Raw genomic sequence first — 27,179 nt, forward strand, 5'->3', positions numbered from 1 at the left:
TTTCATATGACATTTAATGACATACATCAATTATCATCATATTCTTTTCAAGCCTTCACAAGACTGATCTGAGAGCATCAGTTACTCTGCCAGGCTACTCCAGCCTGGCTTGTCATGACACACACACACACAAACACACACTTCCATTCGAGTTCTTGTTGATCTATATGTGAATATTGAGACTTGTTGAGGTCCAGTTTTGATCTCACTCAGTCACTTCTCTACATGAGATTATAGTTGAGTATCACACAACAGTGTTTGGCCAAGGACTGGTTCAGGACCTCTGTACACAAACTCAGGTGAGGAACACTTGGAGGAATCAGATGATCTTTACAATAGGGAAGTACTTGTGAGCCGAGAAGTCAAACTCTGGAAGCACCTGGGTACAGAAAAATGCATAAAAGTAATCAGAGTACTGAACAAATGTGATTCAAGACCTCTCTATGTATTGACACTGGTTAGTCATATAGGAAATCATTTCATCTCAAGTGACCTAAAAGTTCCACTATCTCAGTGTGAGATGTGTTCTGTGTTTCACGGAGAGCTAAGCTGCAGTCTCAGTTTGACTATGGAACCATTTAGAATTTGATTCCTGGAGAATTTATAGGGTCTGATTAGGCTGCTGTTTATTTTTTCATTTTCTTTTCTTTATTTTTTTGGCAACTGTTAATTGCTGCAACTTAAAATGAATACACAAGAAAAAAAAGTCACATTGTTTTTTTAATTCACAAGAAAATTGCTCTTGGGTTCTCCAGGGTCAAAGCTCCAATCCAACCCTTAGTCGTCTTTGGCATGGCTTAACTGTAGATTTGAACCACGTATAGAAATCTCAGGGCAGACACTCTACTACTACGCCACTGAGACTTTTTTTTAACATGTTTTTTAAGCCAGGTGTGTAACACAACAAATAAAAAGCGTGCATTCACAGGTGACAGGTGTGTTACCTTTGTTTCTTTCTTGTGGCCTCCAGCCAGAAGTTTCATAACTACAATGTTGGGCTTGGCTACCTTCAGTATGCGGTTCACCTGAGTGGAAATGGTACAAAATGTTAGCTTATTTTTTATCACTGTCACTACATTTAGAAAGCAATGAAAACACAAAGATTAAAGGATATAATCATTTATATAATCATATATTTTATTATTTAACTTTCGTATTCTTAACTTTTGTATTCTTAACATTGTGCATTCTTAATGTAGTGGGTGTCTGTATTTATTTTTATTGATTGGGCTAAGTCTGGAATACATTTCATCCATTTATTAAATAAACAAAATGTTTTATTTAAGATCTAAGGGTGATTGGTTGTTCTAAATACAGTGGATCACAGTGGATCTCACTGCATTGCAGATCGTTTTACCAGTGCAACTTTGCATGCTTTTTTTTCCCCACAGTGCACTGCATTCTGCGTCCTGATTGGTTGTTGACCTTGTCAATCAATCTCCCTGTGCCCTGTCTCTGAATGTTTTCAGCTTGTCAAATTTACATAAATGTTTGTTTTCATTCTTTAAAACTGAACTCATTTTCTATGAAACTTAGAAAGTTTAAGCGAGGTAGAAAAGTGCATAAAGTGAGTAGTGAGGAGCTTTACAGCCTTAAAACATCTGTCAGGGGGGGATTTTTAGCTCCGTGTGATCAATAAGAGAACACTGTAGAGCCATTCTTATTTTGATTTAAACTATTTAGATGTCTGGTCTTTGCTATTTTGTTCCAAAAATCTGTCTATAAGAGAGATATTACTTGTTCAAGTTATCCTATCCAGTCCAATTAAGGCTCATAAGCTGAAGAACTCATCATTGACTGAACTACTCTTCAGCCCGGTGGGGTTCATATAGAAAAGGTTGGTGTTTTAACAGTGAATGTAATTCATCCTGACCTCGGGGTCCGGGCTCAGCACATTTTCTAGTATGAGTTTGGCCTGTTGAAAGTGTTTGCTAGCTGCCAGGTAGAGATCTGCAGAGCCTGGAGGAGGATTGTACTTCTTCAGATCAGACATCTCCTGGAGAAAGAAACAAGAGAAAACTGGAAGTTGGCATCAGGTTGCAAATATACAAAGAAGGAAAAAGAAAAGAATGGGCACAATGGGGGGTACCTTGAACTGGATGTAGTGCACAGGCGGGGGGGTGACCACACTGTTGAAGGGGGCAAAGCGATGCTCGTAGCGAACTTGTTCACTGTCCAGTTCAAACTGAGGCTTGTGTACCTTCCCATCCATGTCCAAAGCTACCATGGTCTTAGAGGAGAGAATGAGGTGGGGGACAGAAGTCACACTTTATGCCTGTTTAAAGTTCCAATCCAACAATCTATTGATCGATTGCTGATCAGTGATCACTGAATACTACAAAATCAAAAACCCTGTGTCGTTTTCTAGGTTGCAGCCCCCTCCCCATTCCCCTCCCTGTTGCTGACAATTTAGAGCAGGGAGCTTGAAGCCCACATAACGTATTTTCTACGCCACAAATAAGCTTTTTTCTCCGTCTTTCTTTTGTCTGCTCCTGATTCACAACGATTTGAATAAAAGAATATACAGAAATGCAATTTTCGGCTCAATTTTCCTCATATATGTCCTCTATCGTCAGAGAAATACCACAAGAACATGTTAAAAATATCAAAAACACCATTTTCAAGATCAGGTTCTTTCCTACCTTGTACATGCCTGCACACATATTCTGGTACGCCTGACTCATGGTGATCTCCTTACTGAGAGGCCGAACTGTAAAACAAACAAAATGGGAACTTATCCCGAGCTAAACATCATTTCTGTGTGTTCCTGGTGTCTATATTTCTTTAAAGCAGTGGTCCTCAACCTTTTTCAGGCCGCAGATCGGTTTAATGTCAGGCAGACGGGTCCAAAGTTGGAGTGTAAAATTTTTCAGCTTCTAGTAAAAACCTATTTTTCACGTTAAAATGCCACTACAAGCAATTTTGTTTAAAATAATCTGAAAGCATCAGTAGATTTTATTTTGCCGATGTCAGAATTTGGTGAAGGAAAAGTCTTTGTAGAGGTTATTTCTGATTCTTTAAAATTTAATAAAAACAACAGTTTTATCCCCCCATAGAATGTCATAACATTAAGAACTTAAGGTCCAGTCATATCAGGTCATATTTCAGAGCAAAAATATTTTTTTAAATCTTGTTTTTGCATAGATCCTGATTTTTAACATTTTAACAAGAACATTTTCTGTGCTAAAGTTTCTAAACAGCTGCTTGACTTATTCACCCTTAATCTCCCTTTTACAAGTTTCCTCAGAAACTTCAGAAACTCAGATCAGAAACATCTTCAGCAGGTCGGCAACATTATTTGATTGAATCTTTATTCTCTGTAAAACGTTTGTGGCTGGTTTAAACTTAGACTTTGTGATGAAGATGAAGACAGCAAAGTCGATGCTAACAACCGAATGCAAAGTTTAGCAGTGACTGACTTTTAAGATGTTATGGACAAATGAGGCAAAATAAAATAACACAATCCTCATAAAACTGGTATTTTCTTAGTATAATCCTAAAGGTGAATCCACAGTGTCTGCATCTTTATTATCTGCACATGTGAAACATTTGAGAATCAGTCGCCGCCCATGAAGTACAGCAGCTTCTGGTACGTGGGAACAACTGTCTCATTAAATCCGTATTTGGAGAAAAACTCCTGGTTTTGTCTGTAAATAGCTTTGATTTTTCTTTGAAGTTGAAGATCCTTATTTGGTTTCCTCACTGGGTCTTTTCTCCAAAGAAACTTTCCAAATACGTTTTTATTGTTCATTTTCCATTAGCTTTGGGCTACTAACTTAGCAGTCTGCTAAAAGTCCCATGATGCATCAAGATAGTCAGATGTGATGAACAGAATCTGGTCGTTTTCCAAAAATAAAACTTCCTTCAGTATCAGAAAATAAACAAACTGAAATAATCGAAGTTACATCCTGGTACTCAGTGGCCTACAGACCGGTACCGGGACCACTGCTTTAGAGAATTTGGCACACCTTTCTTCTTCTTTTTGCTCTTTTTACTGCTGCGCCCTTTCAGCTGCTCCTCCAGGATTCGCTCCTCTGCCATCTGAGAAGAATCTGCTCTGCTCAGAGTGGACATTAGCCATGCGTACAGAAACTCTGAAAGGTACCTACAAGTGCAAAATGAGAGCAGATATAACATGGGCAGAGTTGGTGCTCTCTTTGTGCCAGAAGCAGTTTTTTTAGACCCATGGCCCTTACCAGTAGATGTAATAATACTCATGCATGCTGTAAAGCTCCAGTTCAAAGCCACTCAGCAGATACTGGATCATGATCCTTAAGTTATGATAGAGGATCCAAGTACCAAGACAGGCTAGGTGTTGTCGCTGAGGCTCGAGTTTCATTAGTAAGCTGTGCAATGCGGCGTCCACCTTCTCAGCCTGCAAGCAAAAACCAACTTCAGTGCAAAAAAATGATAGATATGAGAGACGGTACAACACAGGAATGTGGAGTGGTGCATAGGACAAATTTGCTCTTTGTTTTTCCACCTATTTGAGATTCAAACTGCATTTAAGCAATAAAAAAAGGGAAACTGTGTGGGGGTCGTGGATCAAAGGAAGCAGCTGAGGCTCACTTCATCCTGCAGCGTGGCAAACTCCTCGAGTATGTGCCCCAGCTTGTCTCTCTGCCGAGCTCGGTTGTGTCCATGGATCTGAATAAGGCTGCAGAAAGGCTGCTCGGACAAAGACAAATAAACATGCCATTACAGTTTGACTTTCAAAGATCTGGAAGTATTCTGTATACTTTTCTGTTCAAATGCACAAAACACCAAGAAATGAACAACTCTGATTTAAATGTCCGCACCGGAGAAGCATTTGAAGTCAAAACGCTGAACAAAAACACAAGACAAAGGGTAACGTACCCTAGAACAGTGTGTGACAAAGGAGTCGATGTAGTCCTTGGCCTGGTGGTTGTTGAACAAACAACATCTGCAGATGAAACACAGAATCAAGAAGCATTTAAAAAGATGTACTAAAACCAAAACTTACAGCTGTGAGCAACCAAAACATGGACGGATTCGGCTGAGGCACAGCTAAACCCGGCCTCTGAGCGGCACATGACAGGTGTGTCACCCAGCCTCATTATCACAACCCATAATAGCACAGTGGGTTTAAGCTGGCCTGCTGGCTCACCAGCCCACTGTGGGGCAGTGACATTATCACTAAAGCTGTGCGTGTTGCTGTTGTCTTACAAGTCTCTTTGTGTTCTGCCATGTTTCACATGTTTGCGGTGCTGCGTGCAGTGATCTAATGTTTATTTGGGCTCCACAGTCATTGCATGCAGTAGGAGCTTCACTGTTAAACTGCTCCAACATGGAAACCCTCGTCTTTGCACCTGGAATAGCTCTGTGGATATTCAATACATCAATCTAAATATTCCAGTCGGCTCAGTAGGAAAAACAATATTATCTTACTTGGCTACGGTTGTTGTATTTCTCTGACAATTAGTCTGCCTGTGTCTATTTTGAGCAAGGTTAAAGAGATCACATTCTGTGGGTGTAAGAAGGTTACTGAGAAAAAGGCCGATTAAAATTGTGTTTTTGGTGTTTTTAACATGCTCTTGAGGCATCATTTTGATGATGGAGGACATGTGTAAAATAATTCAAGCTTAAATCTGCATTTCTGAGTATTTCTTTGCTTAAATTGTTGTGAATCAGGAGCAGATGAAAGAAAAAAAAGCTAATTTGTGACATATGGGTCTGCCTGCTCTGAGCTCTCACCAACGGGGAGAGGAAGGGGGGGTGGGGCTTGCTCCACACCAACGTCCCGCGCACAACTCATAGGCTAATTTTTTAATGAACTACTGCTGCTCTGCAGAAACTATGTCCTAGAAAACAAAACAGGGTTTTTGATTTTGGCTAAAAACGGCAAAACCATAATCAAAAGACCTGTGGAAACTCTTTGACAATAGCTCAAAAGATGATACCTGATCAAATCAATGGTCAATAACAAAAATAACATCAAGGAACTTACTTGTTTGATAGGACAGGAGGGCTGACAAAGTATCTTAGAGCATCTTTAATCATGTCCTGCATGAGGTGGGTTCCAAACACTTTCTTGTTGTCGATGAGAAACGTCGTCTGAATTTGTTTAAGAGAAGACGGGGAAAAAGAACTGTTATGGCAAGCATTTTCAGATGGTTGAAGGGATGTATTTCCCCTTGAATACATCATCATAAAGCTGGATCACTTTCTCAAAACAAATCATATATGTGAATAAATTGCATTTATGGGAGTCAAATCCAAACGGTAGTCTACCTGGAGAAGGGACCGGGAGAGCACACAGGGGGACTGCTCACTGAATTCACAGAAGAAGTCCTGGTAAACACAGAGACTCTAGTCAGCGTGAGCAAACCTTTGCCACCAAATTGTATTTAGACACAACGTAAGAAAACACACAAATGTAAAAGAAGAAATGAACATATTCCTTCTTTAGGGTTACTGAAAGTTATGCATTCACCAGTATTCCGTGCAGGTTTGTGGTGTTGATAACGTCACACACAGTCTTAATACGCTCGATGAGTTTGCTGAAGTAGGCCACCATGTCTTCCCTCTTTATGATTTTGGCGTAGCGTGGAAAGGTGGGCGGCAGCAGCCGCTGGTTGACTAAGGGCTCAAAGCCCATCATGATAGGGTGGTCTGTAGAAGAGGACGGACAAAAAAACACAAGAATGAGCCAAAATAAAGCTAACGTTAATTTAAAAAAAAAAAAAAGTAAAGTTTTCAGAATAAAATTAAACCTCCCAAGTATTTATTTTCATTAAAAAATGGTGCAGGGAAGAAAATGTATGATGCTATTCTGACTTGGTTCAGTGTTTTAGTAGATCAGTGTGTTTTTTACCGCCTTTGGTGGTGTCGTTTTGGGACTGGATGCCATGTTGAATACTGGAATGAATGGAGGACAGCAGGTCAGCAGCCTGAGTCACAAGCTTCTGAGCCTCGTTTACTGAGCTGGTCTGATGAGGACGACAACAAAAAGGAAAAAAAAAACAAAAAACTAAAGTGTGTGTGTGTTAGGCATTGATAAACAATAACCTATACATTAAGGTGGAAAATATACAAGCTGTTGCATTTAAAAAAAATATTAAATTAGAGAAACAACTTATAGCTGGATTCAATTCTAAAATAGAAAAAACTCTTTCCTAACTGAACATTACCTCTTTTTTAGTGAAGGCGATCAGAGCCGACAGTAGGAGGCGTGTAAACTTGATTCGGTTGAATAGAGCCAGACAGTGCTGGTGCTGCACACGGAAAAACATTGGAGAGCTATTATTACGGGGCATGTTTCAAAGCTCCACAAGGAAGGAGGAGTTTTATTTTTGGTTTGACCACCCAGAGAAGTCTATTTCGGGGTCTACATTTTTTTCCTCTTAATACCATCAGGACTGCTGGAATTTCCCAGAGCAGAATCACTAAAGGTCATCGGAATCCCACACTCTGACAGGAACCACGGTAAACAAAACACAGCAGAGACCACGCTACATTTGGTATGGACTTCAGGGCAAGACTTTTGGAAAACAATAAACTAATCTGTGTAAAATAAACATGTTTCAGGTTTATCAAATATTATTCCAACTTTTAATATCTGACAAGAAAATCTACATCTGAAACATTCCACACACTTGGATAGGTAATCAACTCACCTCCAGCTCAACCTCTGGATTTCTCTGCTCACCCTGCCGACTGCGAGTGCTCTGCAGCAGCAGGAGATGTACAGGAAACATGAAGTACTGGAATACACATACAGCAAGAATTTGCAGTAGTAGCACATACCTTAACTTTCCTCTGTAACTCATCCTCCACATCTCTCAGCATACCTGTTAAAACATGTCACATAAGACAATGAGAGGGGATGATAAAAGCACTTTATATTCTCCCTCATCGACCGTTTCATTTTTAACAGGACTTGTACCTGTCACACGCAAGTCTGTCACATTATTGGCCATTTTGAAACCATACGTCATTGCTTGGAAATCCTCCTGAAGAAACAAATATGACAGACAACAGTAAGATTCTCTTTAAACACGTGTTCGTGTGTTTTATGAAAGTTCAGTGCAGTTGCATGCAAAGACTAAATCCATCTGCTCACCTCTTCAAACACAGCTGCCTTGTTAATTTTTTCCCGTGCAATGTCGCAGACCTTTAAAATGCCCAGGGCGAAGGCTTTAAGGGCGGGCTCCTCGATCAGGTCAGGGTTATGGACGTATAGACAGGTGAACACCGTCTGAGCCAAGGAGTGACCCTCCAGCCAGGTTATCTATGTGTGCACATTTAAGCACACGGACACATCAGTGCAGCATTTACTGCAGCTGCTTCAGTGGAAACACACATGAATTTTAGATTTAAACGTTCTTAACTGTCATATTTAATAAGAATAAAAAAAATGTAGATTTTAGACATTTTTTGCTGTAATTACTTAAAGAGCCACTCCAATGAAAAACATGTTTTTGGTGTTTTTAGCATGTTCTTGTGTTGTTTTTCCTCATGATGGAGGAGATTATAAAGAAAATTAAGCTTAAAATTGCATTTCTAAGTATTTCTTTATTCAAACTGTTGTGATGCATCCACTTGCAGACAAATAGATTAAAGCCTTTGTTTTCCTCGTTCAAGCTGGCATCTTGGCTCAAAATTGTATGGCTGGATTGCTCCTATAATGCTCGCCATTTTTGTTGCACCAGAAATGTTAAGTTGGTTGTGTGAGGGGCTATAAACTGGCAGGAGAGCGTATAAACAGAGGGATGATGGGAAATGGGGGCATGCTTACTCCATACCAAAGGTTCTGCACCACAACTCAGAGTTTCTAATGAACTCCTGCCGCTCTGCAGAAACTATGTCCTAGAAAAACGCCACAGGGTTTTTGATTTTGGCTAAAAATGGCATGATCATAATTAATAGACTACTGGGAACAATTTGTTAGAATAAAACAAAAGATGATTGGAGGGGGACTTTAACTTAAGTTACATGAAAATTCTCATTTCAATAAACACTCATTTACAATGTCCTAACCTAGAGATGATTTATTCAAAGAAAACTTACCAAACAACAGAAACACGTGTCAATAATACCAATGAGCTCAGGAAGACTAAGGTCTTTCACCTTAATGGCACCTTCCTGCAATAAATACAGCCAGATAACTTCAGAATGTCTGCCAATCATGTGAGTTTATGAATAAAAAACATTAAAATGAATGGTCATTACCTTAACAGCTTGTTCAAAGTTGAGAACTTTTCTGTTGACCTGGTTTCCAATCATACCAGCATCCATCTTGGGGTCCATCATCTCTATAGCAGACATGGCTTCAAACAAGCCAAAGCTGTAGCAAAACAGAAAAGTTCTCCAAATTCATGAAATTGTTGCTTAAGTTTGCATATCTACTGAAAAAGGAAATACTCTTAACATGTAAAGACCAGAGGTAATATTTGAGCTAAACCTGTACACACATCAAGTGAGGTCTATGCCAAGTATTTATATACGGGACTATATCACTCACAGTTTGTCATGAAGTAACTCTCCCAGATCGAGCTCTGCATAGAAAAAATTTAAAAAAAAGAAGAGCAATAAAAGGAAATCAGTCCCCCCTTTTAAATGCAGAATGGTGCAGTCATGAGGAAATTCAAAAATGTTTTACCTTTGCAGGCGTTCTTAAACTCATGAGTAATATCAACCCAGTTGGCATTGTTCTTCATCTTTTCTGGGATGCCAAGACCCCAGCCAGAGTCATCATCCTCAACTGTGGACTTCATCACCATGGTGACTAAAAACTGGGGGGAAAAATAAATAAAATCAGGGAGAATACACTTTAGGGATGTCAGTTTAAAATTTTGTTGCAAATTTAAAACAAAGAGAACAAAAGAAAAAGTCAGATTTAGTAAGCATTTGATGCAAGCATAACTTAATAACACTATTAAAATGTTAAAGGAGGAGAAAATAAAAATCAATCTTTGCTGTTTTTTCTTAACATATTAAGCAACTTTTATACCAACAAGTGATTTGACTTCGTCATTGATCATTTGCAACAGTCTGAATCTCAATTACATTCCTAAATAAGATAAACCAAAGCTGAAATTCCACACAAACGCCTCAAAAATTGTCTCAGCCTGAGCCTCATTTCAGCTTGTGTGTAGAACAGATTCTTGTTATGTTTTTTTTATAGAGTACGTTTTCTTGTAATGTCACACAGTTCCTCCCTCCAGGCTGACCCATGCCTCAGCCAGAGGAGGTATTTCTGGAGCAGTGTTTATGGTTTAATGCTGTTCTGTTTGGTATCTTCTTTTATAGTCATCCATCTGTACCTTAAAGCCTTTATCCGGTTATCCAGCCCAAGTTGTTAATCTATTTTCTACTGCTTAGCATGCTTTTCATGCAGTTTCTCCCCCCTTTTAGAGCTTCAGCTAGCTTACAGCAACAACAAAAACCAACATAATGTTCCCGTTCATATTGTACAGATTACTATTGTACAGATTTTTCTTCAGAAATTTGGAGGTTGGTGAGAACTCCATATTTGGGCAACCAAGTGGCAGAAAGTTGTAACTGCATTTTGGAAATGGCCTGGTTAAAATACAAATGATTTAAAATTCTTTGACCTCAATATGAAATTTAGAACCAAAAATATGCAATAAAGTAAATTCTTTCAAAATTTTAAGGATCAGAAAATGAATAATTCATGACCTATTAAACGGTGCTAGACCTTAACTGGCAATAAAACACCAACAATATAAGAATGTTTCATGTTTATGCCTTAAACAGCTCATTTCTTTTAGTAAACGTCCTGGTTAGTTATAGAAGTTGCAGTTATAATTGACTTTCTAATGCGATGCTAGAAGCAGAAATGCTTAGTAATTTAGAAAATTTCAAGAACAACAAACCAAAGAAAGGTTTGAACTAACAATCTGATAAAAGGAAGAAAAGAAAGCAATACATACAAAATAATGTACAAGTGACAATATTTATACCTTCAAGGTAAAAGTAAATGAATATGGTTAAGTGTGCAGGCTATGACGCATCAGAGAACATTCTGAAGGGTTTACCAGTTCTATAAGTTAGTTGTTAGTTTGACAACTGCTAAACAAGTTGTCAAAACTGATGGAAATTTGAGGTAAAATCATGACGTGATAGATAAAACAAATTTAACCTGCCACATATTTTCCTTCGTCTACAATCCTTGTCCCAACGATTATGAGGGCCACAAAGTAATTTAAGCTCGCAGAGCAGGAAATTCTTAAAGAATGAAAACTCAAAGCATTTTCTTTCTTTCTTAAATGGTTTTGAACTCCTCTAAATTTCTTGATATATTTAATTTATCTCAACGTTTTGATATTTCTTACAATAATGGTTTATGGCTTTACTGACATTTGAAAAGTTCTTGGTTTTCAAAGCTGTTGGATGCTTTTAACCTGTGAGCCAATAGGTCATTTGTAATCCTCACTGATTTACCCATTGCACAGATTTTTAAGGTTATTTAATCTTTGTCATTGTGTGTGTTGTGACAGGAATCAATCTGTAAACTATTTTGAAAACTTTCTGGTGGCGAAGACTTTTTCTGACCAAGGTAGCTTTTATTAAAGGTCATAGGATGCCCAAAACCAGAACTATTCAGACCCTAAATAAACATGCAAACAGTTGGATTTTTGACAAGCAGACGAACCTTAAACTTATTATTTTCTATGCACTGCGACTAGAACAAAAGGTAATCAATAAACTTTATTGATTTATGAGGCTTTATTAAGTTTCAATACTACGCCAGTGAAATTCACTGTTATCAGCCAATCAATATGCAATAAATATACATTAAAATTATAGTGAATAACTTCATATGACTTAAAGTAAGTTGGTTAAGAAGCAATATCTTCTAAGAACTGACAAACAGATCATGATGATCATGCACTGACTCAGTCAGAAATTAATAACACAAACAATGCGTTACTCGTGTTTTCTGTTGTCATTAACACCTCTGTGGTATTAGGTGCGGCTATAAAAAAAACGAAAAACAAACCAAAAAAAAGTTGGAAAAACCCACAATCGATTGACAGATGTTAAAAGGCACAACACTCTGTTAGCTAGGTTCAGCATAAATGAATCTGTTAGCTTAACATTCGTGTGCAAACACAAGCTAATGTTGACCACATAAGACATACCTCCTAAAAAAACAATAGTGGATACCATAATATATTACTAAATTGCAATAAAAATAAAAACACAAGAAGTATCTTCAATAAGTCAAGAAATTATTGTAAACACACATACCTTAAATTATGTGGCTTATGAAGAGCACTCCGAAGACCATTGAGAATGGCGCATGCATTATGCGTCATAGGGTTGTGTCAGTCTGGGAAATGTAGTCTAATGGAAATATAAAATATAGATCATTTAGCAAACCAATATACACATAGAAATCAGAGCAGTCTATATATCTCTATTAGTGTATTGTATTAACTACTTAGTCTTTATTTTTCAGTAAAAAAAGAGAAAGTAATTTCAATGGTCTTTTCTCAAATGCGTTCTGCAAAGGTTGCGATGTATAAATAAAGTTAGACAAAATGTTCGAAGCGCTTTACCGGAAGTAGCCCGTTCTTGCTCGTGCGCTTTACAAATCGCCACAGATCCGGATAATGACGAGCCAGCCTGACAGTTTACTCATCACAACATTACCAACAGGGCGTTTCAAGCAATGTTTAGAAGCAGTAGCTGCAACACTTATCTTGGAATGGGTCCACCCTGATCGTAACAGCATTTCCCTTTCATTCAGGTTCGTTCCGTTGTGATATTTTTAAGCACAATATTGCGTAGACGATACATTTCTTTGGCTAAGGTTGCTTTGTGCTCTATATTTAGCTTTAGCCTAAAAGACCCGTTAGCCTGCGGCCGTAATGACTGTCTAGCAGGTGCAGTGTCCACTAGCCTTTTCTTGATCATCTGATTTAAAAGTATAATATGTATATTAAAAAAAAAAATAGTAACAATGAAGCATATGATATCTGAGTTTTTTTGTTTGTTTGTAATAGCATCATATAGTTAGTTAACGGACAGGAATGTTTTTAATGCATTTTTGGAATGTGGAAAAAGAGCTGCAATTCTAGATACCACTTTAGAGTTCAAATCTGTGCTGGAAAAGCTTTCTAACTGATTGTACATCAGCGTGGCCTTATCTTGGAGCTGAACCTGTACCCCAACAGCTCACACAAATAAAAGGGTGACCTGCCCAGTGCTACTAGATGAGTAGTCTGTTGCCCTCTTAGTCAGCAAGCGTCTGAAAAGTCTGAATCGTTTCTTGTAAGGTTAAACATATTTATGGTAAATTTGTGACATTTGTATCCAAAAATTATACACAACAGGGCCATGAAAAGAAGACACAAACTGGGTTGTCTGCCTCATAATCTTATCTCTCCTGATAGTTGCTCTTGTTTTGACTGTCTGCTCTAATCTTAATAGCTATACTACTATAAACTACTGATATTGTTTTGTGGCAAAATGACAGGACGTTTATTAATGCATGCTTTCTATTCCAAACCTGATCTTAAGTTATAGCTCGTTTTCATCTGGACATCCGAGACCTTGGACGAGCTCATTGTTATAAAGTCAGTCATGAAGCACTCTTTGTGTGAGATTAGCTCCTTTCCTGCACTGTCAACATTAGCCATCTGGCGGGTGCAGTTTCCATACTGTAAAATAGCCTGGCTACATAATTTGTGTCTGTGCACAGATGGGAAACTTGCAGGAAAAAAACAACAACAATATTTTATATATCCTTTTGTCTCTGTGTTTTGCCTTTATCACCTAACCATTCAATGTAACAACATCAAATTATAGGTATATAACTACAACCAAAATGTTAATATATCTTTGTAAGAAATTTTTTTGCAGGAAACCTCAAATGTAGGAAAAGATTACTTTTGCATACCCAATTACACACAGGTCACCAAATATCTGAAGCATATTTATAGATCATTGCATTCAAAGCTTGGGACAGTTAAGCTTTACTGCCAGCAGGTTTAGGCTTAGTCAGATGTCTGGCTATGGCCGGAGTGCGGTTTGGAACTTCTTTAACAAGTGGGGGGTAAAAAAAAAAGGTTAACAAGGCTTGTTTGTGAATGCTAAAGATTGTGTTGTCTTTCTCGTACAGGCAACATGACATTTTGAGCTGGTGAAAATGAACAAACCCAAGATGGCCTCGGAAAAAGGGTGAGTTGATGCATACAGGCACATGGAGGTGTGAGTGTTTGTGCATATTAAAAGATATACCCACTTTTTTGACCTATCTTTTTCTCTATATAAGGGCTTGATCCTTTCTGCTCAGCTAGGTACTGGCAGAGTTTGTATTCTCTGTCTAGCGCTTGCCCTTGTCGTAACAACTGACCCGTAATCTCCTGTTTCCACTGGACTGTCAGGAAGCTAATATTATTAGCAAAGGATGGGTCACCGAACCAGAAATAGTGAAGCCATGGGACCTTAACCTTAGCAGTCAGTTTACAAGAAACAAATCTTTTAAGTTAGACTTCATTTCTTTTTGCACACAATTGATTCATTGACCTTCCAGTCCCTGTGTTTATGGGGCTGTCTGAAAATGAGGGGGCCTCACACCCCTCATCGAATAAAAGCAATCCGTCCTTTTCTGGACACGAGGTGCATTCCCTCTCTAGCTATGCTATTATATAACTTCTTATGAAGATAATTGTGTCTAAATGCTCATTCTTCCAGCGTTCCCAGTAACTCCAGTCTTCTCACGCTTCTGGACCAAATAGAGAGGATGAATGGGGAGGCCATGCTCAGGGATACTGAACTGGCCAGACATGTCACGGCAAAAATCCTTCATCTCATCCAGACACAAGGTGAGAACATGAGCAGAAATACTAAGGTGCATGTGAGGAGATTCACAAAAAGTAAAAAAAAAAAAAAATTCCTATCGATTGGAATGAAGTTAAATTGTGGTCTCAACTTAAGCTTATGTAAAAGAAATATTGATAAGAGGACTTTATTTTGTAGTTCTAAAAAGTATTTGCAGTATTAAAATATATTTTAAGTATTAAAATGTATTAGTATTTTATTCTCTCTTGTTTTCTGGCAATGGTGTTATAGAGGGTTTATATTACGGTAAATGTAGAATATTTTCTACAAATGAAATGAAGATCTGATCAATTGGCAGTATTTCTGATTTGTGAAATTTTAGCTTGTTTATTCATTTCAGAAATAAATTACAAAATCATACATTTATTATTTGTCTTTTACATTTTTTTTACTGTTAAAAATAAAAACTTACGAACAACATTTTTTCTAAGGCTGAAAAATGTGGTTTAATAAAGACAAAAGTATATATATATATATATATATATATATATATATATATATATATATATATATATATATATATATATATATATATATATATATATATATATATATATATATATATATATATATATATATATATATATATAAGTACAGACCAAATGTTTGGACACACCTTCTCATTCAAAGAGTTTTCTTTATTTTCATGACTCTGAAAACTGTAGATTCACACTGAAGGCAACAGAACTGTGAATTAACACATGTGGAATTATATACATAACAAAAAAGTGTGAAACAACTGAAAATATGTCATATTCTAGGTTTTTCATAGTAGGTACGTTTTGCTTTGATTACTGCTTTGCACACTCTAGGCATTGTCTTGATGAGCTTCAAGAGGTAGTCACCTGAAATGTTTTTCACTTCACAGGTGTGCCCTGTCAGGCTTAATAGTGTGATTTCTTGTCTTATAAATGGGGTTGGGACCATCAGTTGTGTTGTGCAGAAGTCAGGTGGATACACAGCTGATAGTCCTACTAATTAGACTGTTAGAATTTGTATTATGGCAAGATAAAAACAGCAAAGTACAGAAAAACGAGTGGCCATCATTACTTTAAGAAATGAAGGTCAGTCTGCCTGAAAATTTGGTAAAACTTTGAAAGTGTCCCAAAGTGCAGTCACAAAAACCATCAAGCACTACAAAGAAACTGGCTCACAAGCGGACCGCCCCAGGAAAGGAAGACCAAGAGTCACCTCTGCTGTGGAGTCACCAGCCTCAGAAATGGCAGGTTAACAGCAGCTCAGATTAGAGAGCAGGTTAATGGCACACAGAGTTCTAGCAGCAGACACATCTCTACAACAACTGTTAAAAGCAGACTGTGTGAATCAGGCCTTCATGGTAGAATATCTGCTAGGAAACCACAGCTAAAGAAAGGCAACAAGCAGAAGAGACTTGTTTGGGCTAAAGAACACAAGGAATCGACATTAGACCAGTGGAAATCTGTGCTTTGGTCTGACCTGGCCTCCACAGTCACCTGAACCCAATGGAGATGGTTTGGGATGAGCTGGACCGCAGAGTGAAGGCAAAAGGGCCAACAAGTGCTAAACATCTCTGGGAACTCTTTCAAGACTGTTGGAAGAACATTTCAGGTTGAAGCTCCTCAAGAGAATGCCAAGAGTGTTCAAAGCAGTAATCAAATCAAAAGGTGCTTACTATGAAGAACCTACAATATGACATATTTACAGTTGTTTCACCCTTTTTTGTTATGTATATAATTCCACATGTGTTATTCCATAGTTTTGATGCCTTTAGTGTGATTCTACAATTTTCAGAGTCATGAAAATAAAGAAAACTCGTTGAATGAGAAGGTGTGTCCAAACGTTTGGTCTGTACTGTATATATATATTACATAATGTAGTTTTTAATTTTTTGAACAACTGGATCTACAAACACTTTTATCTTTTTCTTGCTATCTTTCATCATACTTGATTTTCATCTATTCCACTAGGAAACAAACATTTATCAAGGCAAATGAAGAATATAATCTGTAGGAAAGAAAAAAATGTCATAAAATGCTGTCTTCTATAAGTTTTAGGTAGCCGTTGTAGATTTTTTGGTTTCTAAAAATGAACTTAATATAAAACTAACAAGTAGTTCTGATTTGTTGTTTTTTCCTCAAAAGATTAAACATTTTTATTTCCATGTGTCTTCCGAACATGACCGCATGAAAAAATCTTTGAATTTCAGAAAATAAAGAAATGAAGTTTGTGCACACAGCTGATGTTTTGTTAGAAACACGTTTTTCTTGTCCATCATAACTTTTCTTCCACCCCCCCCCCCCCCCCCCCCCGTCCATTATTATTTAAATACTTTGCTATAAAATTGTGTTCTGAGAAGCAGTAAATGGAGATGCCTTGGTGCAACATGAGCCAAGGTGTGGATAGTCTCACGTACTTTTCAAAACTAGCTTAGTGAAGATGATCTGATGGTGCAGGAAGACATTGTGTCTAATCAGTGTTTAACACGCCGAAGCAGGAGTGGATTTCTGTAAATAAGACCAGTTTAATATTTAATCCTGATTTGTTTTTCACAGAAGGAAAGTGCTTTACCTTAAACTTGGAATATCAAATTAATAAGCTGTAAATTATTCTGTGTGCTCCTGTTATAATTAGTAGTATCGTTTATTGATGTGGAGTCAGAATAAAAATAAAAATTCTTTTGCAGATTCTTAAAGTCCAAAAACATGCTTCATAGGTTAATTGGCAACTCTAAATTGACCATAGGTGTGAGTGCGGGAGTGAATGGGTGTGTGAGTGAGGACATTCTACCCTGCAACAAAACTGGTGACTTGTTCAGGGTGTCCCCCCTGCCTTCGCCCACAAGTGGCCGGGATAGGCTCCGGCAGCCCCGTGACCCCGAAAGGGATAAAACGGTTAAGAAAATGAATGAATGAATTCTTAAAGTCACAGCATCCAATATCACAACATTTTTGACTTTTTTTTTTAGTTTAAAAAACTGCATGAAATACAAGTTTTTATGACACTGCTGTTTACAAAAACGACTTTAAAAGTTGTAATGTGCTTTTTTCTCCAAATGAGTAGCCAATTAGGCAGATTTAGAGCACAGATGTTTTCTTTCTTAGTGTAACCTATTTTTAAATTGACAACTTATTTTAATGAACGTCCACACTGGTGCTTGTGGAAACTTAGGAATTTCCAGAGTCATTATTTTTCCACTTGCCTGCATGTATTGAATTACCTTTGAACTTCCTCTCATGTAAACTGTCTTGATCCTCATCTTCCCTCTGTCCGTAATGTGGTTCGTCCCTGTCCTCCGAGTGAAGTTAATCTGTTATGACTGATGAGGACAGTGGAAAAGCTGCTGTCTGTAACTCTATCAATCATGCTAAACAGCTGTTCTTTTCTCATCTACTGCTCAGCTGTCTGTCAGAGCCTTGCCTGCAGCCTCAATTTGAAATGTGCATGAGTGTGACGCGGGTTAAGGAGCGCGTGGGGGGGGGGGGGGCTGGCTGGCTGGCTGACCCTGGTCACAGTAACTATACACTCCTGGAGGATTTCGCTGTACTCGTGTCTCAAGTTCAGAGCGGAGGGGCTTATGAGGCAGTAAAGTGATACTTCAAGGAAGAACAAGGGAAAGCCAGCACTTGTAAGCAGAGGGGTCATAAACTCAGATCAGGTGAACACACACGGATGGATAAATAAATAAAGTTGGACCACAGTTTTGTGCAGGATCAGTGAATTTCTGAAAGAGCACATCTTATCTTACCTTATTTGTCCACTCTAACCCTTTATATTTCCATCCACGTAAAGATATGGATCAGTTGCCAGTGTTCTGCACAGGCAGTCTGTGGTTGTGTTTTTGGACGTGTGCAAGGGGAGGAGCTTAATGCCAGGATCAGTGCGTTGGCACATGGTGGAAGAGTGGGCGTATTGGGTTTGAGCAGTTGAGGAGATTACTTCTTTCCTTACAGGGATGGAGGCATACCAGTGAAGTTTTAAAAGTGATTTACCTTTTGTCCGCACATACTGTAGTGGGTCAGACTGAAGGCTTTTGATTTATAGCAGAAACTTAAGTTTCCAGACTGGAAGTAAAGGTGACATTTGGAAAACAGACTATCTCTTTATTCAAAGCCACTTGAAGACTTTTGTTTGGAGATGGAGTATCGTTACAGCAGGAGATATTATCGATCCGAGTTCTCCGTAGACCCTCCAGGTAGGATGCAGATTTGTTAAAAAAAGGATTTAATTTATGCCTCACCTGGTTGGAAAAGGTCTGCATTGCATAGCCGTGTGATCTGCATTTATCAGTAAGAACAAGCCTCACCTCTTGATTATAAAATATTGAAGATTAAAGGGTTATATATTAGAAAACTGTTCACCTTCAGAGTTCATGTGAGAAATCTTTAAAAAAAAAGTTAGCTTAAAAGTTGAGTTAACTAATAAATCTGCACAGTTTATTAAATTTTTTCTTATAATGTTTTATTTTTCTGAGCGGATGTAATGGTGCGTTTTATGCGGGTCTGGCATGACCTGAATGTTGTTAGAGATTACTGCTATTCAACAAATGCTTTCCACTAAGTGTTTATATGGGATTCCCGGTCATTTTCTCCGACTTGCAAAGTGTTTAGTGTTTGAGCTAAAAGACTGCACACACAAACACACACACACACGCAAACTATTAGATTTGATCTATAATTTACTTCTGGCAACATTTTGGGTGACAGATCACAAGTCGTAAGAGCTGCTCATTTGACACTTTTCATCTTTCACACGCAGCTGCTAATGACGCATGAAGTACTAAACACAAACTCTGCAAATAGTTTAAGATCTCCTTTGAGTCATATTATCTTCCAGGTGGATTTGTTAGAATTTCAAAAGTGTGCTTTAACAACTTTGCTCCAACTTTAAGGCTTTTTAATCTTTGCCATTGGTCCAAAGGTTTCATATAACTTATTTGATCTGCTTCCTTTTTTGTTGTTTTGTGTCTAGTTTGGTTAATTTTTTTAGCAATCTGTTGTGTTTTAATTTGCAATTAAAATATTGGGTCAAAAATTCATCAAGATGGAAAATAATTCCGATTTCTTTTTTTTAAAGCACTTTTTTTCCTCCCTTATTAAATGTAGGTTATGTCGAATGCCTTCAAAAGCTTTGACACATTTTAGAATGAGCTTTGACATTAATAAAGCAACAAAAAAAACGATTCCTGCATAAAGAGACAATGGATTAATGATGTTCTTAACAGGGAATGAAGTCAGACTCCCTCTTTGTCTGCTGTAATGCGAGCCTCCATCTCTCTGTTTTGTGTTGTGGCAACTGACGTGGTTCCAACGCATGGTGTTGCAAATCCAGCTTCTCCCCAGGCAGTTAGAAGCATTTATGTTGAGGCTTACGTCACAGTTCCATCCTTCAAAAGCAACCAAACAAGACAGATGATACAAGAATCAATAATGTACGTTTATGCGAAATAGAAAGACTTGACACATGTCTGCAGGGTTATGACCATCGTTTTAGTTTTTCTTCAGTTGGATTTGTTCTCCTAGCTGCAGGATGCAAACCAGATACTGCATGTATTTATCATATATAGTAAAAATCTTGCAGTTCTGGTTTGATGCCATCCATAATAACATAACTACCTGGCCGCCGTTGCTAACATATATGTGTGATTTCTGATCAGCTTTACTTTGTGGTGTGTTGCAGAGAAGAGTGGACGAGAGATCATGTCCAAGGGCAGCAGTGGAATGGAGGTCATCCTGGCTTCACTGGAGGTAAACTCGTGCATTGACAAAGCTTGACTTCTTACCTTAGGTCTTTTTAAAGACAACAAGATGTAGAATAGAATCGAACAGTCATCCAAACTTTAGTATGTGAGGCTGCAAAGGTACATGAGAAGTGAGTCCTCACTTTTTCTTGTTAGTGTGTGTGCGCACTACCCTCTAATGTTCTGCCAAAAGACTGCACTGGAAAATCCATTGGGATCTTCCCAACTGACGGATGCTTGACCGTCTAAAGTTGCCTTCAAACATTCAGAGCCCGACGACATGGACTAATAAATTAAATTAAAATCTCTACCACCACTGATTGATGTTTTAATAATAGGTTACTAAGAGGTTAAAATCCACAATGTGAAGACCCACTGATGGAGCAATTCCAGTTGTCAAGATCTGACGCTTTTAGCCACCGCACACTTATATGAAAATAGATTTTTTTAACTTTTTTAGACAAAATTGAAAACAAAATATAGAGAAGAGTATATGAATAGAGGAAAACCTATGAAAGTTCACATCTAACCACAAAGCAGACATTTCTAATCAGTCTTTTGACACATTTTTAGTACTTAAGAAGCAAATTCAATATTAAAAATATGCAATTACTCAGAGGAGTTAAAGAAATAATTTAGCAGTATGGAATGATCAACAGTGCAGCTTTTAGTTTCTTATTTATAGACACGAGGAGTCTTGGTATGTGGCTGAGGTTGACATGTCCCAGGGGGAACACGGCTTGAAAAAGTTTTTGGAACCGCTGTAATGCAGCACCACCACAACTATGGCAGGAAATAGCCAGTGTCGCCTCATAAAAGACTTTCTGCTTCTCTTCCTGAAGATGACCTACAGTTCTGGAGGGAGATTTCATGGAGAAAAACAAAGTTCTTTGCTAATTTAATGGTTCCATTCCCATTATCTAATAGTATTTTTAAAGGCTTTGTCTTTACACTCACAGGTTTATCTCTTTGTGAGCTCACAAACAATCTCAAAAGGAATTTTATTTCTCCCACAAAATTTAAATATATTGTTTTATAAATTCGTTTTTACTTTAAAATGTTTAATTTGAATCAAATAACACTTCAAGGTTTTATCTTTAGACTTAAGAGATCACTTTAGTTTCTTGCCTTTAGTATTGATTTACTGCAAATGTTTATCAAGAAGTTAAAGAAACCACATTTTTCTTAAACATTGTGTTGTTTTTGACGTTGACAGAACTGCAGGGATGTTCAAACCACCTTGAACATCCTATACATTCTAACCGAGTTGCTGTCTGTGGGTATGTGGACTTTTTTATTATTTCCAATATATAACATCATACCTAAAGTCAATCAGTTTATTCATGATGATTTGAATTTGCTTTAAAAAGGTACTTCTAGTTCCTTTTTTTCAAATATTTTCCTGTAACTGTAACAAACTCTTATATATTTATTCCAATCCGAATATATTGGTGCTTAGATCATTAGAATGTGACTGTCCTAAATCATTCCATCACATTGATGCTGTTCTTTTGTATGTTAATCGTCATAGGCAGAGGCCACAGGGTGGAAGTGTTTGTTTCCAAAGGAGGAACAGGAATTTTATTCCAGATTCTGATCGCTGCTAGTAAAGAGTCCCCTCCCAGCATGGAGCTCATGCTTCATCTGCATTCCCTTCTGGCAAAGGTTGGACCTAAAGGTATGGGGATTGGAAGGAGTTTCTTTTGTCAGGTTGAATATGTGTTGCAGATAGTTAAGTAAGCTACTTTTATTCATAAAAACACTAACAGATAAAGTTCAAGGTGCTGTACTAAGTGGACTTGTTTTGACATGAATGTACAGTTGTCATATAGAATTTTTTATGTTCTGAAGTTGGATAGAACAGAAATTAGATATTAGTTCACTTTTCTGGTAAAGTTGGTTAAGGTTTTTGCATTGCAAGCTTTAACCTGATTTAAAATATATACACCGGTATCTAATTTCTACAATGTTGAACAGGTTCACACAGTACCTGTTTTAACAGTTTCTCATAAAAGAAGCATACTTTCTTGATTTATTAAGGGATTTTATGATTTTTTTTATAAAGTCAGCTTAAACTAGTCTCTACACACAAGAAACTTTGACTTAAAGTTCACATCTTTTATATAATCTCAACTTTGACCTCAGATGATGACAGTTAATGACAGACGTTTGAACTCAAATAAGTTAATAACTAAAGTGAATAAATGCAGTAAGTTGTCATTATATAGATGGTTAAAATAATATTTATGTCAACAAGAAGTTCATCTAGTCACTGTTGATCATATAAATAATTGATCTTTAGTGATAAAGCATTTTATGCCATCAGGGCCCAAAGTCCTTTACATAAAACAGAAAAAATTAAAATTTTTAGGTAACAAAACTTAAAAATAACATAAAGATAGAAGATAAAATGACAACGGCTGCAAAAATTAACAAATTAGAGTGGTTTTTAAAAATCAACAGAATAGTTTGTGGCATATTATTTTTTGCATTCATTTTATAAAAATTTAGGAACACGCAGTAGACAGTCAAAAACCCAAATAGGGGCAAATGTGTGTATTGTTTTCTTCCTTACTCATTTGCTGTCTTTTTGTTTTCAGACAGGAGGTTTGGCATGAAGGCTCGTCTGAGTGGAGCACTGAATGTCACCGTCAGCCTGATAAGACAAAATCTGCAAAACACCAAACTGCTTCTGCCCTGTCTGCACGTTCTCAGAGTTTACTCTTCCAACTGTAAGTAAACTTTAAATGTGCATAACAAGTGCTTGCTTAAGCCTAAGTGTTACAGCAGATTAAATTAAAAACTCTGGCTATATTTACTCGTTCTAAGAGATAAAGTTGATCTGGATCTTTTTTTTATTGTAATGTTTTTCCCTTTTTTTTTTTGTAAAGTGGTAAATGCCATGTCATTGGGCAAGATTGAAGGGGTGGAACTCATGTTCAAGATTATTGGACCGTACAGCAAGAAAAATACTACTCTGCTCAAGTGAGTGTTGTCCCTAATATCTGATGCTAATAACTGATGCTGCACACAGGCGGCCTCTCCTTAGGTTTTTGTTTGATAGATTGTTTAACACCTGTTATCAGCTTTTGTTTGACACACCATATAACCTGTTTGCCTTGTTTCAAAATCAACAGGGTAGCTCTGGACGCACTGGGAGCTCTGCTCAAATCCAGTGAGTAACTTGCCTTGTAGCTTTTTTAGTCCATGGTGGTCCTTCATTAGTGCGGCTTGCGTGCTCACCTCTTCCTTTCCTCATCTTTAAAAACAAACAATTCTGCTCTGAGGCAAAAACTATTCTTGATTTTCCCCAAGAATTTCTAAGATTTTAACTGTCCATCTGTCCAGTAAATGCTGTCAACGCTGTAGCTGCGCTCCTCTTCATACTTTTGTTTTCCCCATCCCACAGCTCTGACGTTTTTATTTTTTTGCCATATTCATCTCCTTGTTTGTTCCTCTTTCCAGAGACAAATGCTCGCCGTGCAGTGGATGGTGGCTATGTGGCTGTTTTGCTGTCTCTGTACCAGGATTGGCATCGCAATGACACGCGATGCCGCCACATTTTGATTCGGAAAGGGCTCCTGGTCTGCCTTAGGAACATTACTAACATCAAGCTTGGTAGGAAGGCTTTCATAGATGCTGACGGCATGAGGATTCTACACAACTCATCCACTGTAAGTGTAAAACCTGCATTGAGTGAAAAGAGTTGTTCAGGGCCCGACGGCTTTGAACACTGGTTTTATTGGTAGGAGTGTCTCCCTGTGCGGACTCTGGATCCTCTTGTTAACACGTCGAGTCTCATCATGAGGAAGTGTTTTCCTAAGAACCGTCTGCCTCTGCCGACCATGAAGTCCGCCTTCCAGTTCCAGCTGCCTCACATACCTGCTGGAGGTCCGGTGGCACAGCTGTACAGCCATCCTCCCGGGGGTTAGAGCACCACACACATTTATTAACACACACACACACACACACCGTTTACCAGTGCATTATGGTAACTTCATATTTGTACAATAAAGACCCTCTGGTATCGCCATCACTGCTAGATTCAATGCAACACAAACATGTAAACACAGAAAGCATAGCTTATATTCCTGGACCAAGTCAGTGGTCATTGACATCACTGTTGACGATGCTGCACACAATGTGCCTTTCAGGAAAAACAAGTCATCAGCTCAGCAACAAGGTCTTAAAGAAGGGTAAGACGTACGTACCGGTAATCCTCAGATTACGGATTCACTCCTTTTTTCTTTCTCATTCCCTTTACATCATTTTATAACGTCACTAAACCAACAGTACTAAAGTTTTGCTACAGGCATTTCATAGTACTTTTTTTGGTTTACTATCAGGCATATAAATCTATACATATATTTCTTTAATGCTTATTTTTTATTACATTTACAGAGTGCTTAAATATTTATCTTCTCTTTTTTTATTTAGATTTAAAATTAAAATAAAACACTCTTTTATGTGTAACTTTATACTTGAGTCTTGAGTAAAAGTTACTTGTGTTTTGTTGTTTTAAGGGTTTCTCTGGAGTTCAAAACTAAATAGAAACTCCATAACGGTCGTTCAAAAGGACAATTGAAGACTGCTTCCATTTACGTGATGGTGTCTTGTCAGTATTGTGATACCTGTAGTTCTTTTTCAATTTCAATTTCATCATTTTCTTCAACATCATCCATCTCGAAGTCATGCTTGCATCTTTTTGTTACATTTCTTTTTCTCTTCTCAAGTTGGGTTTGATGAGGTTTGTCAGGGATGTAATTGTCTGGTTATCACACACTTTAAATGATGTTATATGTCCAGACTGACATTAGCGTGAGGGTAGATCAGTGACGTTGATGTCTGTTTTTATTTACTTATTTATTTTTGTTCTTTTGTGTGTCCAGTTGATGATGTAGTGGATGACAGTGATGATAACGAGGAGGCAGAGGCCGATACAGACACTGAGAATGACGAAGATGAGAAGGACAACTACATGCTGGTACAATGCTCAGATACACAAACTCTCTTGTGACCTGCACAAACATGATGTTTGTCCTTTAATCCGGTTTTATTATTCTTATTCACATTTTTAATTACACATTTTACACTTGTCTTTATTTGCCATCAGAGCATTTAGCATGCTGTTGTTACAGTGGTAATCCGTTTTGTAGGTTAAGCTTTCTATGTTCACACACAATAAGGCAGCTGAGGTTACACAACCTTTGTGGTTTCTCTTTCAGAACGATGACATAGAAACCGACCTGAACAAGCTTTATCCCAAAAGGAGCCTTTGCCGTCCTTTCGAGGAGTTAAAGGTCTACGAGAGATTCTTCTTAGAGTTATCTGAAGACTTTCAGGTAATCATTTCTGATGTGGTGCTATTTTCTCAAAACTGGACCATGCAGTACTAGTACTTTCTAGTTACACTTTTCCAGAGTGTAAATTTGGTAATGGAGGATTGTGAAATTCTAATCCCTTAGGAGTCGGTGTCCTGCTGATTTTAAAAAAATAAATAAAGATATCTCTGTCCTATCTGCTGTTGATGATGAGGTGCTTTTACAGATAAAAGCTGCAAGGGGACGGTTAGTTTAAAAACAAACAAAACACTGGCACTTTGAGATTTCAGTTTGATACTAGCACTTTAGAAAGACTATCATTCATAAGTGCTAAAAAAAAGAGCATCCACATAGCTAGCCTCAGTTATTGCTTTTTTTTTTAAAGTTAGAATTCTAATAAAATAAATGACTATTGTTTTTCAATGGTTTCGTTTTGCTCAATCAGCTTTGGGGGACAATGTTTACAAAAATTACTGCTTATAAGCAGCAGTTCAAAATTATTGACATGTTCCTCTCATAATGCAGTATCTCACAATTACCTGCTGTTAATTGTTTATGTTGATTCCATAGGGATACACCCTTAAGGGCCCAAAGAGTACCAATTCCATGCCTTTGTCTGCTTCCCCATCATCTTTGTCAGCATCAGCTCGTTCTTCTCGACCAGTCACAGTGCCGACTGCTCAAACTCAGCCACCAAATGACATTCCGACGCCACGTTCTCAGGGGGATTGCAACTCTACCAAAGGTCATGAAACCCGGCCATCTTCATCTGCTCTCAAGTTAACCCCCTCTCCTCCTGTAACACCTCTAGACCTGGACAACATCCACCTGAGCAAAGACAAAGATAAAAAAGAGGAGGCCAGTAGTCCTCCTGATGGGGATAAAGTGATAGAGAAGGAACTAGTTAGTCCATTTGAGTGTGTCTCCTTGGAGGAAAAGGAAGATCTAAATGCTGACGGCTCTGAAAGAGTCAGACGAGAAGGGTCTCCAATCAATGCCACCAGACACATACAGTCTCCTTTGCTTTTGGGGGGTATCCCAACTCTTCGAGTTGGAAGTGGAGGCAGTAATTTTGGTTCAGATTGTGGCTCAGAGGGGGCTGACGAAGAAGGAGGGGAGGGGGCCGTTCTGGAAGTGCCAGACACCGCTCGCCTACTCCCGCTTCACAATCCAGACCTTTATGTGGAGATGGTGAAGGAAACCTGCTCAGTCCCACGGTACGCAGAAGTGGCCTACCCAGACTACTTTGGTCACGTGGCACCAACATTCAAGGAACCTCTCCTGGAGAGACTTTATGGTGTGCAGAG

The 27,179-nt window shown here is 38.0% G+C and overlaps 2 protein-coding genes across 8 annotated transcripts in view; one reads left to right on the forward strand and one right to left on the reverse strand.

Annotated features, from left to right (window-relative positions):
* Positions 1-18,654, reverse strand: naa35 (N-alpha-acetyltransferase 35, NatC auxiliary subunit). 2 transcript variants are annotated; one of them, XM_023958394.2, is made up of 24 exons: positions 18,560-18,654; positions 12,238-12,333; positions 9,623-9,755; positions 9,485-9,518; positions 9,193-9,307; positions 9,031-9,105; positions 8,084-8,251; positions 7,907-7,973; positions 7,768-7,811; positions 7,638-7,688; positions 7,152-7,235; positions 6,836-6,950; positions 6,455-6,633; positions 6,253-6,312; positions 5,969-6,075; positions 4,858-4,924; positions 4,570-4,668; positions 4,197-4,375; positions 3,969-4,105; positions 2,643-2,710; positions 2,090-2,230; positions 1,874-1,996; positions 945-1,025; positions 1-379 (listed from the first exon to the last, which is right to left on the reverse strand). In XM_023958394.2, exons 3-24 carry the CDS (start codon positions 9,741-9,743, stop codon positions 320-322), a joined length of 2,175 nt encoding a protein of 724 aa, XP_023814162.1. In that variant the 5' UTR covers positions 9,744-9,755; positions 12,238-12,333; positions 18,560-18,654; the 3' UTR covers positions 1-319. The 2 variants fall into 2 exon arrangements, with proteins under 2 accessions (XP_023814162.1, XP_078809206.1); XM_078953080.1 differs by lacking the exon at positions 18,560-18,654 and adding an exon at positions 12,549-12,566.
* Positions 12,600-27,179, forward strand: part of agtpbp1 (ATP/GTP binding carboxypeptidase 1) — a 27,174-nt gene continuing 12,594 nt past the window's right edge. For 2 of the 6 annotated variants that reach the window (XM_011479027.4, XM_011479028.4), the window contains exons 1-15: positions 12,600-12,739; positions 14,114-14,172; positions 14,689-14,819; positions 20,491-20,558; positions 21,768-21,831; positions 22,083-22,229; positions 23,152-23,283; positions 23,443-23,536; positions 23,689-23,726; positions 24,017-24,225; positions 24,301-24,478; positions 24,706-24,747; positions 25,441-25,535; positions 25,777-25,893; positions 26,443-27,179. In XM_011479027.4, the coding sequence (XP_011477329.1) occupies positions 14,141-14,172; positions 14,689-14,819; positions 20,491-20,558; positions 21,768-21,831; positions 22,083-22,229; positions 23,152-23,283; positions 23,443-23,536; positions 23,689-23,726; positions 24,017-24,225; positions 24,301-24,478; positions 24,706-24,747; positions 25,441-25,535; positions 25,777-25,893; positions 26,443-27,179 (2,084 nt within the window). In that variant the 5' untranslated portion in view covers positions 12,600-12,739; positions 14,114-14,140. Of the gene's footprint in view, positions 12,740-14,113; positions 14,173-14,688; positions 14,820-18,715; positions 19,007-20,490; positions 20,559-21,767; positions 21,832-22,082; positions 22,230-23,151; positions 23,284-23,442; positions 23,537-23,688; positions 23,727-24,016; positions 24,226-24,300; positions 24,479-24,705; positions 24,748-25,440; positions 25,536-25,776; positions 25,894-26,442 lie in introns of those variants that run through there. The other 4 variants (XM_011479029.4, XM_078953077.1, XM_011479030.4 and 1 more) reach the window with 3 other exon arrangements.

This window comes from Oryzias latipes, chromosome 9, assembly GCF_053564925.1.
Source record: "Oryzias latipes strain Hd-rR chromosome 9, Olatipes_Hd-rR_3.1".
Classification (NCBI taxonomy): Eukaryota; Metazoa; Chordata; class Actinopteri; order Beloniformes; family Adrianichthyidae; genus Oryzias; species Oryzias latipes.